Here is a 20671-nt window from a genome sequence, read left to right as displayed (position 1 = left end):
TGCGGCAGCCGACACCTCGGAAACTAGGGGCAAAGCAATGTTTGGCTCACTGGGTTTCTTCTGAAAATACACAAGATTGCCATGTTCCTATCTCCAGGCCCTCTTCTACTCACCCTGACGTTTAAGGGTATTTATAAACCTCACTACCAATATGCAGACGTCACACGGGATTATAAGTAATGCTTGCGGCACCACTGACATCAGGCTGGCGGTTGATCTGAGGCCCAGCTTTCATTTAAAGAGTGAGCCAAATTGATGAAAGAAGGCTCCAGTGTGTAATTTAGTGACTGTAATGAGACGGCTGGAGTCTGACAGAACTTCCCTTTAGTAATCTATTCCATCCCGAAGATAACTCTCTAATAGTGAGGACCAAGCTTTCTTACTTTGCTCATAAGTGCAAATGGTACATTCAATGTAACATCCACAGAAGTTCACGTTATAGTCTTTATTAATTGACTGAAACATAATTTTGACTCAAACTAAATTTTGTTTTTAAAAATTGTCTTTTTTGGCCACCTTCCAATGGAAAGCTTTTAAACTTGGGGCAATTAAATTAAAGGAGAGAATGAGTGAGTTGGGAGCAATTTAAAAATACTACTTTACGTGTGGCACGACAAGGACCCTTTCTAGGCTGCCTCCTGCCTGGCACGCTTACTCTGGCTGTCCTAGAACTTGCTCTATAGACCAGGCTGGCCTCGAACTCACAAAGATCTGCCTGCCTCTGACTCCCGAATGCTGGAATTAAAGGCGTGTGCCACCACAGCCCAGCTACCATTTTCTTTATCCTTGCTTTTGAATGAAGATGGTTCATCTGCTTCCCAACTTTAAAGCATCCTCCTCTTGGTGTGTTCAGTATTAACAGTCACTCTGTTGATCCAAAACATCACTATTACAAGTGCAAGAATTACATGGTGTTCCTGATCACGTCACTTCTTTAAAAAGAGTCAATTAACCTGGATGTGGTAGCACAAACCTTTGATCCCAACACTGGGGAGGCAGAGGGTTTAGTGCGAGTTTGAGGCCAGCTATATAGTGAGACCCTATCCCCCCCCCCCAAAAAAAAAGTTAATTTAGAAAACAAAAACAATGTCTAAATTACAAACCAAATCAATCTACAGCCTGTTTAGAGTTTTATTGGGACAGAGCCATGCCTGATTGCCCGTGTATCATCCATGGCCACTTGGTGCTAAAATGGCAGTGACGAGTAGTGGAGGCAGATCATGCCTACAAAACAGGAAATATTTACCATCTGCCCTTTACAGCAAGTCTGCCCAGCCTCCGTGAAGCTCAGGTGTGGCTGGATAATTCACCTTCTGATTAAAGACTGAGCGGAGCTGTAAACTTGCTAACGACTGCTAACACTCCAGTGGTTTGAATGGTTTGCTACCCCAGAAACTATATCCCAAACTGTACTGGTCAGCACTCCATCACGGTAATGAGACACTGATTCAGACTGTTTACGGAATAAAGAGCTGTATTTGGCTCATAGTTTTAGGCGTTCAAATGCTGGGTCATCTCCATGGTTTGTGATGAGAGCAGCGTGCCATGGCAGGAGAGTGTGTCACAGTGAAAGCCACACACTGAGCCAGGAAGCAAGAAGAGACTAGGGCAGGGTACCATAACCCTTTCTGATGCCATGTCCCTAACAACCTAGGACCTCACATTAGTTCCCATCTCTTCTATGTCTACACTATTGTCCATTTTTGCCACCCCTGGGGACTAAGCCTTTACATGGACCTTTGAGAGACACTCATTCAGACCATAGCAACAATACAACAGTGTCAGGGGGTGGCTGAAGGGGGGCTATTCAGAGCAGAAGGGCAGTGTGGAAGAGTCAATACTACTGTAAACTGCACGGGGCTGGCTTCTTTTTGTTCTTTTGCCCTTGGGGGAATGCTCCAGAGGAAGCAACATTCAAGGAGCCATCTTTCAGGTGGAGACCGGCCTCTTCCAGGCATGAGACCCGTCTGTACTTAATCTTGGATTTCCAACCTCCAGGACTGAGAAATAAAGTTTGTAATAAGTTACCTGCCTGCGTATTCTGTGTAACAGCACTGTGGTGGCTAATCTTCAGAGTCACTAGACTGGATGTAGAATCCCCATAGAAAAACACCTTGGGTGTGTCTATGAGGATGTCTCCAGAAAGGTTTAACCCATGAAGGAAGCCACCCTGAATGTGAGCTCTACCATCCCCTGGGCTGGGATCCCCAACTGAATACAAACAGAAAGGAGCTGGTGAGAGGATGGTGGCATGCGTCTGCCTCTGCTTCCTGCGGATGCAGTGTGGCCAGGGGCATCATTCACCTGCCTCCACGCCTTCCCTGACAAATTGTGTGCTGAAACACAATATTTCCTTTAGAATGTGCGTGGTGGCACTCACATTTAATCCTAACAATGAGAAGGCAGAGGCAAGAGGATCTCTATGAGTTTAAAGCTGGCCTATCCAGTGAGCTCAGGCCAGCCAGGGCTACACAGTGAAAACATGCCCCACCCCCCAGACGTTCCCCTTGTCAGGCATGTAGTCACAGCAGTTAGAAAAGTAGTTGGCATAACCACAGTCTAAGATAAGTAATCTAAACTGTTCAAGAAGCCCACTATCTGATTGTCTTACAGGTTTATCTCTTGCCTTAAGTCTACCTATAATGTCTCCCAAGCAAAGCAGAGCCACGGACTTAGATGTTCTCAGACCAGGAGAAGGAGGAATGCTAAAGTTACACAAAACTAGTTCATTCCTAAATAGACCCTGGGCAACTAAACAAAGCCATTGGCCAGCACAGCCGAAGGCATGCTGGGACTCCCACAGAGGACAGCAAAAGCAAAGAGGAAACCTCATAAGCTTAGACATTCCTGCAGCATACAGCACAGATCAACAGACATGGGAGATGAGACTCTGGAGCGAGAAACTCGACAAACCCACACGAACACCACTATTCCGTGTACGTTACAAAACAGAACAAAGAAGAGTGTCAGTACCTGCGACTCCTCAGAGCCTAAAATGGCCACTAACATTGCCTAATGCCTTTCAGTTATTATGAACTCAATTTTTTTAAAAATTAATCTTATGCTAGGTGGTGGTGCACACCTTTAATCCCAGCACTTGGGAGACAGAGGCAGGTGGATCTCCAGGATCAAGGCCAGCCTGGTCTGCATAATGAGTTCCAGGACAGCCAGGGCTACACAGATCTTGTCTTGAAAAACCCAATTTAAAAAAAAAATAATAATTTTCTTATGTGTACTAATGCCTGAATGAATTTGTATGGATTACATACATGCCTGGTGCCTGGGGAAAACAGAAGAGGGCTTTGGATCCCCTGGAACTGGAGTTATGAATGGCTGCGAGTCAGCACATGGGTGCTGGGAACTGAACATGAGTTCTCTACAAGAGAACTTTAAGAGTTACTTAAGGGGCCGGAGATATGGCTCAGTGGTTAAGAGCACTTTTTGCTCTTGAGAGGACCCAGGTTGGGTTCCAAGCACCAACATGGTAGCTTACAGTCCTTTGTAACTCTAGTTCCAGAGGACACAACACCCTCTTCTGGCCTCTGTAAGCACTGCATGCATGTGCTACAGAGATACACATACAGGTAAAACACCCATACACAAAAGATAAATAAACCTAAAAAAATTACCCAAGGGGGCTCAGGTCTATAAATTCATGGCAAGAATATTTGCCCAGCATGTTTAAAGGCCCTAGATTTTAACCCTGGCAACACACACACACCAAGCATCATAAAAATATATTCATGTAATTCCAAATGCTCTGGTTAGTCAATGTGTTCAGAATACAATTTTGAGATTTACATTAACTTTCAAAGGAATCCTAGCCCCATCCTCACAAACTTTGGATTCCTGCTTGTTTGAGCATGATGGAGTTTTCAGAAAATCTGTGTCATGGCAACCATGTTGGAGACACAATCTTCAAAATCTTTGGTCAAGGATTGACTTGCAAAATATTCGGGGTAAACTGTACTGTAGAAATTCCAGGGATCCTGTCTCATGCCCTATGCTTAGGAGAAAATTATGGCCAAGCAGGTAGGAGAGAAGCAATTGCCCTTTCCCTCTATGGCACCAGGTTCCACAGCAGCAGAGCTCTGGGGACAGTGTGTCAGGGCCACCAACACAACCACCAGCCAAAGCTCTGGGGACAGTGTGTCAGGGCCACCAACGCAACCGCCAGCCAAAGCTCTGGGGACAGTGTGTCAGGGCCACAAACGCAACCACCAGCCAAAGCTCTGGGGACAGTGTGTCAGGGCCACCAACGCAACCACCAGCCAAAGCTCTGGGGACAGTGTGTCAGGGCCACCAACGCAACCACCAGTCAAAGCTGTGGGGACAGTGTGTCAGGGCCACCAACACAACCACCAGCCAAAGCTCTGGGGACAGTGTGTCAGGGCCACCAACGCAACCGCCAGCCAAAGCTCTGGGGACAGTGTGTCAGGGCCACCAACACAACTGCCAGCCAAAGCTCTGGGGACAGTGCGCCAGGGTCACAATGTAACACATCAGTAACTTAGTGTGAAAACACTGGCAGTTGTTTGATGAGTTCCCTTGAGCAAAATCGTTTGTTTCTCGGACAATCAAAGAAATGTGGCAAGTCTAATTACCTGGTGGAGACTCAGTACTGCTCGACCTTTTCCAGCAGGTGCAGTTTATAACTCCAGTAGCGTCATCCACTGAAAGAGAAGCATCAACAGGTAGGTGAGAGACTTGGGCGTGCTGGTCAATCTGCATGTCCTCATTGCATTCAGCCATCCTGAAAGATGACAGCTCCAACAGCCCAGTGGAGCAACTCTCTCAAAAAACTCTACCACTGAGTGGAAGGAAGGGAGGAGAGAGGCGGGGGAGGGAGGAACTGCGGTCAGGATGTAAAATAAATGAAAAATGTAATTAATAAAAAGAAAAAAACAAAGCAAAAACTCTCCCTCTGTCGTCAGGAGCAACCTTTCCCTGCACACCAGTAGGAACTGCTTCCCTGTAAGCACCATCAGCATTTCCCCCAGCCTACCACAATGGCAGTGCCGAATCTTATCTGGTCTGGTAGCGGTGCATCCTCAGGAAGTGAGCGAGTGCCCACATCCATAACCTGCCTTTCTCCTCTCTAAAACAAGAAAGTAGCCGTGCTCTGTGGTTGGAGGCACGGGCACTCCAGCTCAGCCTTCTGTCACCTCTACTCTTACTAGCTCGCTCACTGCCTAGGCAAAGTGGTTCACATTCCACAGAGGCTTCTTTGTGGAACGGCTTCTGCCCAGTCCTGGCCTCTACAGGGGTATGAGGATGATCAAGCTCGTCCCAGAAGGACACAACTTTATCTTCATAACAGAAAAAAATTATACCCTGGCCACAAAAATAGAACTGGTCTGGTTTATTTTATTTATAATGCCAAAAGGAAAAAAAGAATCAAACAATTTCCATGAGACTTGGATTTGTGACTGCAAAGGAACTTGGAGATCTTTGCTGAGGGAAGGCAGGATCTTCTCCATGCCTGAATTTTGACAAACTCCAAACATAGGTTGTTAAGCACAGAGAAGTGGGCCTCATGATCAAAGCAAAGAGAACAAAGAAGATTGTTGTAAAGGCCTACACAACATAGAATAGGAGGAGGAAATGTCTTATTGTCGGCTTAAATCAATGTAGGAAGAAGATTAGGCTATCCGTACAGTGAATCAGTCCATTCTGTTAACATAAAATAGGTGAACGGTGTGAGAAGTGGATATGGGGACTGTCTTTAAGCTCTGGATTTAGAACTGGAGAAAAAAGACTTTCTAAGCAAAATCTGAAAATTGTAACTCATTAAACAAAGCTTGATATATTTGCTGACCTAAAACCAATAACAGATAGCAACTTTTCCAATCCCTCACGGTTACTGCTTTAATATCTAGATTTCCTACCAACTAGTGAGAAAAGTACCAAGACCACAAGAGAAGTAGAACCAAAGAAAGGGGATGTACAATGCATGGAAAACGTGCAAGGCAAATAAATAAATGTCAGTATGCTAAATCCAGTAATTGCCATGGAAAAAAATCACGTTTAAATAATTTCTCAACTGCTAGACTGACAGTTAAAAACACTGATATCCAGGGTAAGGATATGGCTCAGTCGTACATCATGTACCTGGCATGCATGAGCCTCTGGGTTCAATCCCCAATACAAAAACAAATAAGAAAATACCAATACCCTTATTGGCTATGAGTTGGTTTACATCAGCAGCCCATTTCAAAACAGCAAGACTGGAAGTATGCATCAGATTTTTAAGAGCATACACCCTTTGACTTGGCAATGACTTCTAGAAATTATTCCACAGAGAAAGACAGAACAGGCGCACAGGTATCTACATCTTGAATGACGCTGCTCACTTAAGCAGTGCTTGTAGCACTGGAAATAGGAGCAACATAATGTTTACAAATATGTAGTCGGCTAAATAAACTGCAACAACATAGCATAGGAGACTAATGAAGACCTCGGTCCTCACTGTTGAAAGATACACACGCTTCACTGTAAAACACAAAGCCCCATATATACCTTATAAATCACACACACACACACACACACACACACACACACACACACATATAGCAGTATATTTCAAGAGAAATTATTTTAAGATATTAAATGTTTAGTAGCAGAATCTTTTGAAGTATGGGAGAAGATACCTACAATCAGTGTGAACATTAACTTGATGTGGGATTTCCCTCTGTATGCTGTGAATACCATTGGTTAATAAAGAACTGCTTTGAGCCTATAGCAGAGCAGGGCAGAACAGAGGTAGGTGGGGAAAACTAAACTGAATGCTGAGAGAAAGGAGGCAGAATCAGAGAGAAGCCATGGAGCCTCTGCTGGAGACAGACACGCTGAAATTTTGCTGGGAAGCCACAGTCATGTGACGATACACAGATTAATGGAGATGGGTTAAATTCAGATGTAAGAGTTAGCCAATAAGAAGTTAGAGCTAATGGACCAAGCAGTGTTTTAAATAATACAGTTTCTGTGTGATTATTTCCGGGCTGAGTAGCCAGGAACCAACTATGGCCTCCTTCCAACATTAACTGTTAGATAAATTTCAAAAACAAAAAGAGGCAGGGTTTTACTCTGTAGCTGGCTTGGACTCACTACGTAGCCCCAGCTGGTCTCAGATCTACAGCAATCCTTTGCCTCAGCCGCATGAGTGCTGGGATTACAGGCAGGAACCACGGCAGCTGGCTGAAAATGTTTATTTATATTGGAAGCAAGACCAACAGCAAGTGAGTGAACATTTGTTCTAGAGGATGTGAGGTTATCCTGGCCTATCCTGAGCCTCTCGAGAGCCACATCAGAGCTTAAATTGCTGCCAGGGGCTCTGTGTTCTACGGGTACTGCCACCAAACCCCAACTTCTCTGGCTTGTAACGGCTCATGTAGCATGGCTCCTGAGGCCTGCTGCCGAGCGACCTGGAAGAGGAGAAGCATTGCAAAGCTACACCACATCCTTCCCCAATGTGCTACAGGATGACTCAGTGTGGGCAGAGACGCCACAGGACATGCCTGCAGCGAGTCAGAGCACACAAGGAGAGCCATGCCGGGCCTGTGGACAGCAGGGAGAAAAGTGGCTCTCGGTTTCAACGAGCCACCCGAGAACTGAAGCGCCAAAGCCTTCTGCTCTTAAGTACTTCCACATTGCTGTTTTCCTGCAGCCCACAGATGTGTCATGCTCTCACAACACCCACTTGAGGGAAAGGCTGCTTAGGGAAGAGCCAAACCTAGCACCTGAGATGTTTCTGTGGGGCAGAAGTGAGTTAAGTGAATCCCTTTATGTCACAAGCCTAAAGCAGACTCAATTCCCAAGCCAGAACTGAAATCCTGTATCTGATCTGAGAATATCAACCCCAGATGACTGGGGTCAGGGAGCCTGGAGAAATGCAGCGATGTGGGCGAGAAAAGCTATGTGAGCACCACACAGACAACAGTCACAGCAGGGCCAGTTAGCCGTCCACAGAGAACCTAAGAGAGCTGAGTGAGTCATGGTTTTCTCAACCACAAAATGGAAACACTTGTTCTTCCTATTTCTAAACAAAATGGGGAGAATAATAAGAAATGATGAACGTAAAAAGTGCTTTGTAACTGAAAGACATGATGATGTCATCCCTGGGACTTGGAGAGAAGTACTGTATTGTACTACGGACAATGCGCTTGCCCACAGCTGGGTATACTGCAGGAGCGTAGCACCTGCTTGCTGAGTTATCTTGGAGAGAGTCAGGAGGGGAATGCCTGGCAAGATCTAAAACGCACACACACACACACACACACAGAGAGAGAGAGAGAGAGAGAGAGAGAGAGAGAGAGAGAGAGAGATTTCATCTCAAACGTTCTTTTATAAGCACAAGGACAGTCACCGTCCTTGTGAGTGTTGGAGATGGTAGATGTTGGAGAGATGCAACAATACTGACAATGTCAATCAAACATTCTTGGACACAAAGTTCAACATGTACAGCAAGAAAGCAATCCACAGGCAATGCCACAAAAGGTGATGATGTCAATCAGGGCAAAGGTCTGCGAATCAAATCACACTTCCCTCCAAACATCTACCACGGCCTCCTAGGTCTGAGCATGTTAGAGTTGCTCAGCGAATGTGATGTGACAAATTAAGATGCTTGCATTGGGGTTGAAGAGATGGCTCAAGAGTTCCAAGCCCTTCCTGCTCTCCAGAGTAGCAGAATTGGATCCCAGCTCCCAGCACCCACACTGGGTGGCTCACAGCTTCTAACCCCAATTTGTTGTTGGGGGGCAGAAATCCGACACCCTCTTCTTGCCTCCTCAGGCACCTGGACTCACATGTACACAACCACACACAATCACATATACAAATAATTAAAAATAAAGTCTTTTAGAAAAAGTTATTTACATTAACACTTACGTGCCCCCACCCCCGCTGCAAGACACAACACAGTAAAGCAGGTGCTAGCAATTCTTTGGTGTCCAAAATCCAGAGGCCCTGTTTTAGCTTTCATCATGAGGAACAGGCCAAGTCCGAGAACAGATAATCACATCTTGAGTGAAAAACAGGGTTCTTTTTTCTAACTTCCCTGACTGTTCTGAATATAAATCTTTTAAAAATGATTTTTACCCTCTTCTAAATAGGTCTATTTTTACATTTACTGGGCCTCTTTTCAAAGGGATCGCTCACTCTAAACGCAGTCCTCCCCTTGGCTCTGCACAGCTGGGTTCAGGTGTCAGGTGTCTTCTCCGACCATCAGTGACCCTACCCTGCTGCAGGCGGCACCTGGCAGCTTCACCAGTTTCCTTCTTACCTGTGGCCTCATTTACTTCACCCAGACACGGAACTCTAAGAGCCTCTCCACAGAGCGCTCGGTTTTGTGAGGCCCCCGGCTGCTTGCAAACATGAGGGCGGCTCAAACTTCAACTTTCAGCTGAGTGGGGACTAACTATATAAACTCAATTTCAGAGGCGATTGCTCTTACCTGCATAGCTGTATAAAGCATCCTTCTCGCTCACGCCAACGACAGTTCCCATGATATCCACCCGTCTTATTGGATGGCCGTTGTAAAAATATATACCTAAAAGTCAAGAGGAAGCAGTTCAGATAACACACAGCCACATTTTCTTGCAGTAAATGTCTCTTGGGCATAGGGTGTCACAAGTCAGTGGCATGCTGGGTGTCCAAATTCCAGCCTTAAGAGTCAGTCCTGGGCACATGACAGGCTCCAAGAAGTTAAGTGGTCTTTCCAAGGAGCAGAAGCAGAAACTAGGCTCTTGAGAGCCTGAACTAGAGCAACAGGGAAAAGCAGGGTCACCCACTCGGGCTGGTTAATGCCCTTTCCACTGTGAATAGGAATTGTGCTTCGTTAACTAAGGCTCACAGGGCCGGAGCGTCGCTATCACCCGATGGCATCGGCACACTGAAGCATCTGAGTGATTACAAAGGAAGCTATGGCTTTTTTCAAAAAAACTTTTTAGATTTATTTATTTTACTTTACATGTATGAATGTTTTCCTGCATGTATGCAGTACACTACTGGATCCCCGGGAACTGGGGTATGGATGGCTGTAAGCCACCATGTGGGTGCTGGGACTCAAATCAGGGATCTCTGCAAGAGCAACGGCTTTAACCTCTGAGCCCCCTCTCCAGCCCCATGGTTTTAACCAGAACTTTTCTAAGAAACGAGTCATCGCTTCTACGAACCAGTGAGGAGAAGATAAAGCACTGCCCACCGGGGCTAGCAGACCACAGCTCGAGAACTTCTTAAAACACGTTTGCAAAACCCAGGCTATCCAGATGCGGGGAGACAAGTTTCCGCCAGCACAGAGACCTGAGAGGGAAGCTGCCACGAACTCCCAGCAGCTTTTCTCCCCGGGCCTAGGAGCACAGACCTGGGGCCTTCCAGAAGTCACAAGCTCCTGATTCCAGCTTTCATTCCCAGGGCTTCCTGGAGCTTCAAAGTCTCCAAGTCATACTCAAGCTTCCCGTGCAGAGCTCTGCACATAACCTGTCACACATGCTGGCTCCCAAGTAGTAGCCTCTCTGCTTTCAACCTCCCATAGTGCCTGCATTCTTCACTTTCAGATGCAAATGACATATACACGTTCATTTTCATTTATTCTATTTTTGAAGGTAATACATTATTTTTAAAGAATTGTTGTTGTTGTTGTTATTTATATGTGTGGATGAGGATACCCACAGAAGAAGGTGTCACATTCCTCTGAATTCTCTGAAAGAGCAGCAAGTACTCTTAAACACCAGGCCACCTCTCTACGCTCCACATCTGCGTTTTCAAATGGCCTTTTCCTTTGTAAGTAAATATATGGGTTGTAAACAAAGAAGCCACAACTGCTTCAGGTATTTGTGTGTTACAGCTAAGAGGAGAAAGGTTTCCTGGCAGCTGGGAGCCAACGTCACACTGCACAGCAAGCAAACCTCACACAAGAGATGCTTTGGGAGGGAAAACCCAGGAGGTAGCTGCCTCTGCTCTGATAGGAAACTTTCCAGGATGGCTTGATCTTGGGCAAGCTCAGGGACTGGTGGGATTCTGTGACTTGATATAGGGGTTTTTTCCCTGTAGGATGGGGACTACTCTCCAGCTTTGAGGGGTGGGACCTAGCTTTTAGCAATGAGGAGTTCCCAATTTGGCCACTCTTTCCTCCCATCACAGCAGGTCAGAACCTCTGGATTTCAATCTGTTAGGAGACTGTGGCTTGACCTTTTCACTGACCACTACTGACCAGCGGTTCTCTGGACTCCCTTCAAGACAGGGTATGGGAATGGGCTGACTGGACAAGCCGCCTTTGAGCCTGTCAGAGAGGCACACTAGGAAAGTGGGGGTGGCTTAGAGAAAGAAGCACAGCAAACTCAATCCAGAGCTGGCACCTCTTTTTTTGGGGGGGGGCGTGTACTTCTAAAGATGAATTGGACAATGGGAGTCTATCCTTAGGGCAACCCAGAAGGGCTGAAGCTGATGTTGACAAGGCCCCATGAAGCCCAGGTGACAGAGTCACCCCTGAAGGAGAGCTGCTCCCATTCACAAACGTCTGGGCTGACGGGGCATGACATGGATCTACGTCAATATCTGGAATATTCTGACCTTTAAGATGGGGAGAGGCTGGACAGAAGTCTCTGTTTCCAAGGCAGTAAGACTAGACTAATGCACAAGCCAGCGTCCCCAGGTCAACAATCCTCATGCGACAAACGACATCTGGCAACAGTAAAAATCTGAATAGGTTTTCACTTGAGAATACACTATACCTCCTTGAAAAAGGATAAATATGGACCTCATAACTGTCTACCTTGGGGACTAACAATGGCTCATTTTCAAGAGCAGTCACTTGAGGCTGAAAAAACCCTTCTACTCCCAAAGGACTCAGCAGAAGAACTCTTGAAAGCATCACAGAACAATAGAGGGCTACAAAAACAAACAAAGAACAGATGGTTTGCATGGGGGGGGGTGAGGAAGGGAACTCTGAGGAAACTCGCAGGGAAGAAACACACTGCTTAAAAACAGAGGAAACTTCTCAAAGCATATTAAGACATGAACCACAGAGTAAGAAGTTAGGCCTCTATAAGATGGCTTACGACACGGGAAAGGAAGAGAGACCCACTTCCTTCCACCACAGAGAGCTCTCTTCTGCAGCTAATGGGCTCTAGGTGGCTGCGCTGTCCACTGAGGAGGAAAGAAACAAAAACTCAGTGAGCTAAGAGAAGAAAATGATCAAACAGAGATGCACTGGCTTACCCCAACCTCATGTTCCAGCCTTTTCACGTAACTCAGAGGCCTAGGAGATCCAGGGTATCTGTGCTACATCCAAGAGCTCCTGTGTGCTCGGACTCTCAAGAAGAGGAAGCCAAACTGTGAGGGTTTACAATGTCAGGGTCATTGGCAAATTTGGTTTAGATTTTAAGCCACTGTCCACAAACATCCACAACCCCAGGAAGATATTGCCTGTTTGTCTTTAAAAAGTTTTTTCATAAGTCAGTTGGTGGTGGCCCACACCTTTAATTCCAGCACTTGGGAAGTAGGAAGCAGGTAGCTCTCTGAGTTTCAAGGCCAGCCTGGTTTATAGAGTGAGTCTAGGACAGCTAAGGACACACAGAGAAACCCTATCTCCACCTCTTCCCCCCAAAAAGTACTCAAGAAACAAAATCAGAAATGTTCAAAGCCAGCCTGGTCTACATGAAGAGTATCAACCAGGTCAGGCAGGGTTACAAAGTGAAATACTCTCTTACAGGGAGGGTATCCTGCACACCCAAGCAAAGAGGGTTTTGTTTGTTTGTGGTTTTGAGGCAGGGTTTGTCTGTGTAGCTTTAGAGTCCGTCCTGGAACTTGCTCTGTAGACCAGGCTGGCCTCAAACTCAAAGAGATCCGCCTGCCTCTGCCTCCCGAGTGCTGGAATTAAAGGCATGCATCACCACCACCTGGCACAAGCAAAATTTTTAAGGAATAGAACAAATGAGCAAACAAATAAACCACCCACCTAAATATCACAGCCTCCACAGTTCCACCAGCCAAAGCCAAAGCTCAGATTTAAGGCAAACCAAACGGTAGCCAGTTGGGTTTCACCGGTTTAGGGCTCTCTCTCCTAGCCTCAGGCTCTGTGGGAATCCTGTCTGGCTAGTTACAACGCTGCTTCTGTGCCTCCGTCAGCTTTGATAATTAGCTAAAACTCAGGAGGGTGTCAGACTTCAAGATCACAATTTTATAGCAAAGGCCACAAATCAGAGTCAGACAAAGAAAGAACAGAGGAAGGTGTGGAGGGTTCAGAGACTCCCGGGACACATCACCCTCTGACAGAGTATACTTAACTAACCAGGGACGCTCATTCAAGTTTAAACATCACGTTATAGTGGGTTTTCATTGTCTGGGTCCCATTGATTCACTGGTCACAGGAATGAATGGAATGACCTCAACCTCCTGGGGGTCAGGCTGGTAGGGTCTCACTTTGATTTCCAGCCCTCCATTCACAAGGTTGGGAACAGATAGGTTCATTCTTCAACTTGCAGCCCAAGATAACACTTTCCTCGGAATAAACTAAGGTGTGGCTCCCACCTCCAGTAACAAAGACACTCCTACACTCAGGAAATTCCAAAGACTGAGGTTCTGCGCCAGGACCAAGGACAAAGGGCAAGCAAATTCATTAATAAAGAACACTTTTGTTTCCTGTTTTTGTTATTGCTATTGTTAACCTTCGCTATTTTGTTGTAGATATTCTTTGTCATTAAATATTTCTAAATTTTATGGAGTCACAGGCGTTTTGTTTGCTTGTTTTAAATTTGGTTTATTTATTTATTTTTATTTTTTGGCCTTAAATCCACATTGACCTGCCTGCCTCTGCAACCGTTCAAGTGCTGGGATAGAGGAATACATCACACCCCTCTTGTCTTGGTTTTAGAACCGGTGTCTTCTGTAGCAGACCAAGCTAGCCTTGAAGGTAGTTGAGAAGTGATGACCCTGAACTCTTGATCTTCAAGCCTCCACCTCCTGAGGGCCGGAATTACAACTGTGCGTCACCCTGGCTCACAGTATTCTCCTTATGGTAAACCAAGTCAAGTCCAGACCTAGAATAGCGTGGGGTTTCCTACTTTCGTGGAAACCAACAGCATAGCATTGTTAGTCTTTCTCTGTCCCTCCAGCCAGCTCCCAAATCATGACATGGAGACTTATTTTTAATTATGAAATCTTGGTCAATAGCTTAGGCTTGTTTCTAACTAGCTCTTATAACGTAAATTAACCCATTTCTATGAATTTACCCGCTGCCACGTGGCTCACGGCTTGTTACTCATCTCCTAAATGTGAAACTTCCTCTGAAGGAAGAGGGGTGGGGTCATGAGGAGACTCCACCTTTCCTCCAGGCATCTTCTGTGCCTGGAAATCCTGACTAGCTATTAGCTGTTCAACTTTTTACTAGACCAATCAGAGTGACATATCTTCACAGTGTACAAAAAGATTATTCAACAACAGCATAATCTCATGAAAACCACTCTAAAACTATGATGCCTGCTTCATCCATGAGATTTCCTTTTACAAATGGACATCCGAAGCAGTCTCACCAGAGAGGGTGGAGTCCTAAGGTGGCACTCACTGCATTTCCCACCATCATACCCTTTGCTCACAGCAAGAGTTAACTGCCTGGGATGCCCTGCCACATGCTGGCTCACTCACAGATCTTTTAAGCAAGGCTGGCATTTGTTGTGAATTAATTTCTTCCCAAGAGGATGATGAGCTATAAAGAACATCGGATAATTCTGGAAAACTCTGGAGGAGGCTGGCTGCCTTCCAAGTGGGGGAAAATCCACAGAGCAAGTTCAACAAAAAGTAGGAAGTGAAGATGTGGTGGAAAAAAACTCTGTATAAAAGGCTTTAGAAGGCACGCACACAGAACAAACGGCATAAAACTCGTCTCATTCAAACTGTGGATATGAAACTTGACTTTTTTTTTTTTTAACTCAAATCTTGAGTTAAAGAAGGTCCTTGATTGGAAAGTGTCACAAAATAGCAAAGACTTTAACCAAACATCTCAGCCTGCACAGTTGTAAACTCCTGAAACTACCCACAGCCACTTAAATTATTTTAATCTATGTGTTTGTTAAATGTTTAGGCAGGACAATTATCTCTCTAGGAACCAGTACTCTAATTTTAAAAGCTGTGGCTGGGGAGATGGTACGGTAGCCACACAGTGCTGTGGTCTGAATTCTGACCACCAGCACCCACATAGAAGCCTGGCTTGTCTGCATATACTTGTAACCCTGTAGGGGACCAAGCAGAGGTTCAAAATGATCTTTCAAGTTTATTAGCCAGCCAGCCTACCTGAATTGATATGTTCCAGGTTCAGCAAAAGTCTCTGCCTTAAAAAATAAAGGTGGCCAGGCAATGGTGCTGCACTTTGGGAGGCAGAGGCAAGCAGATCTCTGAGTTAAAGGCCAGTCTGGTTTACAGAGTGAGTTCTAAGACAGCCAAGGTTACACAGAAGAGAACCTGTCTCAAACAACTGCTCCAAAAAGTAGGGGTTGGAGAGATGGCTCAATGGTTAAGAGCACTGACTGCTCTTCCAGAGGATCTGGGTTCAATTCCCAGAACCTATATGGTGGCTCACTACCATCTGTTAACTCCAGTTCCAGGGATCCCTCTTCTGCAGTCTGAGGGTACTTTACACACATGGTGCATAGGCAAAACACCCATACACATAAAATAAAATACATTAAAAATCCAATTTAGAAATAAAATATCTGAGCGTGGGCAGCGATAGCACAGTGGGTGGCCGGGCCAGGGCGGGGAGTGAAAACAGCAGTGGCGGCTTCCAGAGACAATGACAAGAAGTTCTTCTGGGCACCCGTGTCACAGCCAGCCTCCGGTGCCAGTCTCTGTACGCGATACCCAGCCACAGTGATGACCTACGGTGCGTCAGAAGAGCCTGCACCTAGAGGAGTGGCCACTTGAGCCTTAGGCCCCCCTGCATCTCGAAGATCAATAACCGGAGGCCGCTCTGCCCTGCCTCCAACTAGAGGAGCAATCAACGGAGCCATAACCCCCAACTACACCAACTGGAGAAAGAGAGGCCCCTGAAGAACAGGTGCCACTTTAAAGAAGAAATTAAAAACTCTCTTAAAGGAACAGAAGAATTCTGAGAAGAGGAAAAGAGTCAGTCTGCAGTTGTGACCCAACCACAGAAGAAGCAAGATGAGAATCCCTTGCTGACAAAGATACCAAGCCACGTGGCTAAAATAGACAAGAATAATGAGTTAATGTAAAATGTAAGAATTAGTTAATAAGAAGCCTGAGCTAATAGACCAACCAGTTTATAATTAATGTAGGCCTCTTGTGTGTTTATTTAGGACTGAATGGCTGCAGGGTCAGATGGGACAGAAACCTCAGTCAACACGTCACCCTTTACAATAGCCACAAATATTATAAAATATCTTGGGTGTAACTCTAACCAAACAGGTGAAAAATCTGTATGACAAGAAGAAAACATTAGAAAATGGAAAGATCTCCCATGCTCTTACATAGGTAGGATTAACATAGTAAAAATGGCAATCTTACGAAAAGCAATTTATAGAATCAATGAAATACCCAGGAAAATCCCAGCAAAATTCCTCACAGACCTCAAAAGGACAATACTCAATTTCATATGGAAAAACAAAAAACCCAGGATAACCAAAACAATCCTGTGCAATAAAGGAACTTCTGGAGGCATCACCATCCCTGACTCCAAACTCTACTACAGAGCTACAGTTATGAAAATAGCTTGGTATTGGCATAAAAACAGACAGGAGGAACAATGGAATAGAATCGAAGACCTGGATAGCAATCCACACACCTACAAACACCTGATTTGTGACAAAGAAGTTAAAATTATAAAATGAAGAAAAGAAAGTATATTCAACAAATAGTGTTGGCATAACTGGACGACAACATGTAGAAGAATGAAATAGATCTATATCTGTCGCCATGCATAAAACTCAAGTCCAAATGGATCAAAAACCTCAACATAAAAACAACCACACTGAACCTCAGAGAAAACAAAGTGGGAAATATACTCAAACGCATTGGCACAGGAGACCACTTCCTAAATATAACCCCAGCAGCACAGACACTGAGAACAACAATTAATAAATGGAACCTCATAAAACTGAGAAACTTCTGTAAAGCAAAGGACATGGTCAACAAAACAAAATGGCAGCCTACAGAATGGGAAAAGATCTTCACCAACCACATAGAAGACTGATATCCAAATTATAAAAAAAAAAAAACTCAAGAAACTAGACATCAAAAGAACAAATAATCGAATAAAAAAAAAAAACGGAGTACAGACCTAAGCAGAGAACTCTCAGCAGAGGAATCTCAAATAGCTGAAAGACACTTAAGGAAATGTTCAAGTTCCTTAGCCATCAGAGAAATGCAAATCAAAACAACTCCGAGATACCATCTTATAACTGTCATAATGGCCAAGATCAAAAACACTGATGACAGCTCATGCTGAAGAGGACGCGGAGTAAGGGGAACAACACTCCTACATTGCAGGTGGAAATGCAAACTTGTACAGCCCCTTTGGATATCAGTATGGTGATTTCTCAGAAAGTTAGGAATCAATTTACCTCAAGATCGAGCAATACCACTTTTGGGAATATACCAGAAGGATGCTCAATCATACCACAAGGACATTTGCTCAACTATGTTCACAGCAGTATTATTCATAATAGTAAAAAATCTGGAAACAACCTAGATGCACCTCAACTGAAAAATGGATAAAGAAAATGTGGCACATTTACATAATGGAGTACTACTCAGTGGTTAAAAAATGACATCTTGAAATTTGCAGGCAAATGGACAGAACTAGAAAAAAAACCACAGTGAGATAATTGAGACCCAGAAAGAAAATATAGTATGCCTGAAGATCAGAAAAGCAGCCAGGCCACTAGAGAGCTCTGAAATCTTCAGACTGAAAGAGAGCGAGTTCCTGTTTCATCCCACTTTATATTCCTCTCTAGCGCTGGGATTAAAGGCGTGCACCACCACCGCCTGGCCTCTGTGGCTAACTAGTGTGGCTGCTGGGATTAAAGGCAAGTGCCACCACTGCCTGGCCAATATGACTGACTAATATTGCTGTTTTGTGTTCTGATCTTCAGGTAAGCTTTATTTATTAAAATACTGATGAACTATCACTACATATTCTCTCATAAGTAGATATTAGACATACAACAAAAGATGAACAGCCTACAGTCCACAACCCCAGAGAACCTGGACAACAAAGAGGACCCTAAAAGAGACATACACGGATCCACCTACGAAGGAGAAAAAGAGAAGCTCTCCTAAGTAAATTGGGAGCATGGGGGGTAGGGGGTAAGGTGGAAGGGGAGAAGGGAGGAAGGAAAGGGAGTGGGGAGAAATGTATAGCTCAATAAAAAACAAAAGATTTTTAAAAAGTAAAAAAAAAATCCAGGCAGATGCCTGGAAGCACACCCAGGTGGCTTCCATGAACATGTATTTACACACACAGGCACACGCTTGCACACACAATGCTTTACTCCTTTCACTGGTTCAAGGGCCCACCTACTGCAACAGATGCTGTTGCTGCACTTGGGCAAGCCAGGTGATGTCCTTCCGCCCAGGAATTTCCATTATACTGACTGAGATGAACTCAAACCAAAACCAACCCCCACATTCTATAAAGAGGACACCCAAGCTCTGCAGAAAGTGGGTCACATCCCTAGAGAGGTAAGAACTGTAGCTCGCTAAGCCTGACTAGTTCAGTCATCTGTCCACTCAAGAGCAGGCCCAAGGAAAAGAACCTAAGTATTTTAAAGTATGGAATACTTTATTTTTTATTGAGAAAAGATCTTATGTAACCCCTGTTGGATTTGAACCCCTGATCAGAGCTACTTCCACCTAGCAAGTATTGGGATTACTTACATAGGGCTTGAAACAGTGGGACCTCAGTGCAAAGGTTGCGCCCCTCAAACTTTTATTTAACTTAAAAAAAATTTAGATTGTTCTTTAATTTGCAGAAAGAGCACAGAAATAAAACTCCTTCAAGGGTTGAGCCTTGATATCTTTCAAACCTGAACAACGCTCTTCCAGATGCCTTAAGGCCCCAGTTTTTTGTATCTTCGGGGAAACTGAGCTGGTGGGGGCAGCATAGGGCATCCATTAGTCTGACTGGCCACATACCTGGCACTTGCTGGGATTCCTTCATCTCCAGGATATCTCTGATGTAGAGTTTTGCAAAGGCTAGAAACACAGGATCCAAACCCCAAAAGAGGGACGGGATCTCTTCTTCCCTTGAACTGGATTCACACTGCATCAAGAGGCTGGGTTGCGGCATCCCCTAACCCTGAGAAGTACGCTTCAGAGCCAAGGCTCTATAAGAGACATAAAAATAAGTGTTCAGTGTGGGTGAGGATTATCCAGAAGTTTTAGGAAGGTAAAACAGGGCCTTGGCACCCCGTCAAGCTCTATGCCTTGCGGGTGAAAAAGGAGGCTTTGTGTGAGGCTCATTCCCACGAAATACCAACTCAGAACCAGTCAAACACCAAAGTTTTCTTTCCATAGAAAGCCTCGGCTAGCCCAGGCTGGCCTTAATCTAGCTGTGTCGTTGAGGATAACCTTGAACTACTGATCCTCCGGCTTCCTCCTCCAGTGCTGGGAGTACAGGCGTGCGCAGACTCGCCTGCTTTACGTAGTGCTGGGGATTGAACGCAGAGTTTCGTGCACGCTAGGCAAGTGCCCTCTACAACAGAGCTACAACCCCAGAGCCTAAGCACTCACTCTTCACTTTGGGGAAAACCATTTACACAGGCGTACCCCAAAAAGAGCTTTAACAAATGAGTCCGGAGAGTAATGGCGCCCGTGTGGCCAGGGATTTGGGGTCCTGGAGATGGGTCTATTCACGCTTCGACCTTTCACCTTCCGGGAAGAGCGGAGGAAGGAAAAGGAAACAAAATTCAAGCAGTTTGCAGCCCTTCCCGAAGCAGGAGCAGTTGGACAAGATTGCCGCCACAGTTCCGGTTACGAAAAGGAACGAAGTTTGGACGCAGCACAGTGCAGCCGGCGCATTTCCTTCCCGCCACCGGAGCCGAGCTACCGCCAACCCCTCCGCTCAGCCCCTCCCGCTGAGGCCACGCCCCGACGTCTGCTGGACGACCACGCCCACCAACGCGCATAGGCTCCGCCCACACAGTCTTTCAGGTCGGAGCCCAGCGCAGCCTCTCCTGGGGCCTTGGCGCTGGTTTCAGGACTGACTAATCCGGGAGATTCTGGAGCCAGCCCAGGAATTCCTGCAACTCAAATCCCGCCTTCCTTGTCAACGTTTGTCGCTTCGATTTCCTATGACAGTTCCTAGGAATTGGGACGGGATCAAACCTTTTTTTTTTTTTTAAATTAGAGCAGGGGGTTACCCTGACTTATTAAGCCAACAAACAACAAAATGAAGCAATGGAGTATTTTACATGTTTCTTCACAGCTAGTAAATGACCCACTGACACGCCGTTGGGTGTCCCGCTTGCAGATGTTAGGATTTAAACTTGAGACCAGAGTGGATGTGAGGTCTTGTCTCTAACGGAAACCATTCCTATAAGACAGAATACGGTTTGTCTCCTTTCCACTTCCGTAAGGTTTAGTCCGGGGTGTTGTACATTTAAGAACTCTTGAGAGCCTGTCGTTTTTGCAAACCATGACCACCTTGATGGAGCCCTGT

General features: G+C 45.4%; 1 protein-coding gene across 1 annotated transcript in view; it reads right to left on the bottom strand.

Moving 5' to 3' along the window:
* The window catches only part of Stn1 (STN1 subunit of CST complex), a 37152-nt gene extending 17074 nt beyond the window's left edge, over positions 1 to 20078 (bottom strand). The window contains exons 1-4 of the mRNA XM_041661650.1: positions 19780 to 20078; positions 19147 to 19337; positions 9452 to 9547; positions 4605 to 4673 (exon numbers count right to left, since the gene is read on the bottom strand). Of these exons, the coding sequence (XP_041517584.1) occupies positions 4605 to 4673; positions 9452 to 9547; positions 19147 to 19300 (319 nt within the window). The 5' untranslated portion in view covers positions 19301 to 19337; positions 19780 to 20078. The remainder of the gene's footprint in view (positions 1 to 4604; positions 4674 to 9451; positions 9548 to 19146; positions 19338 to 19779) is intronic.
* Positions 20079 to 20671: the final 593 nt, after the last annotated feature.

Source organism: Microtus oregoni, unplaced genomic scaffold, assembly GCF_018167655.1.
Source record: "Microtus oregoni isolate MIOR12 unplaced genomic scaffold, Mior012 000012F_ref0000307, whole genome shotgun sequence".
Lineage (NCBI taxonomy): Eukaryota > Metazoa > Chordata > Mammalia > Rodentia > Cricetidae > Microtus > Microtus oregoni.
This window is presented reverse-complemented; position numbering and strand designations above follow the sequence as displayed.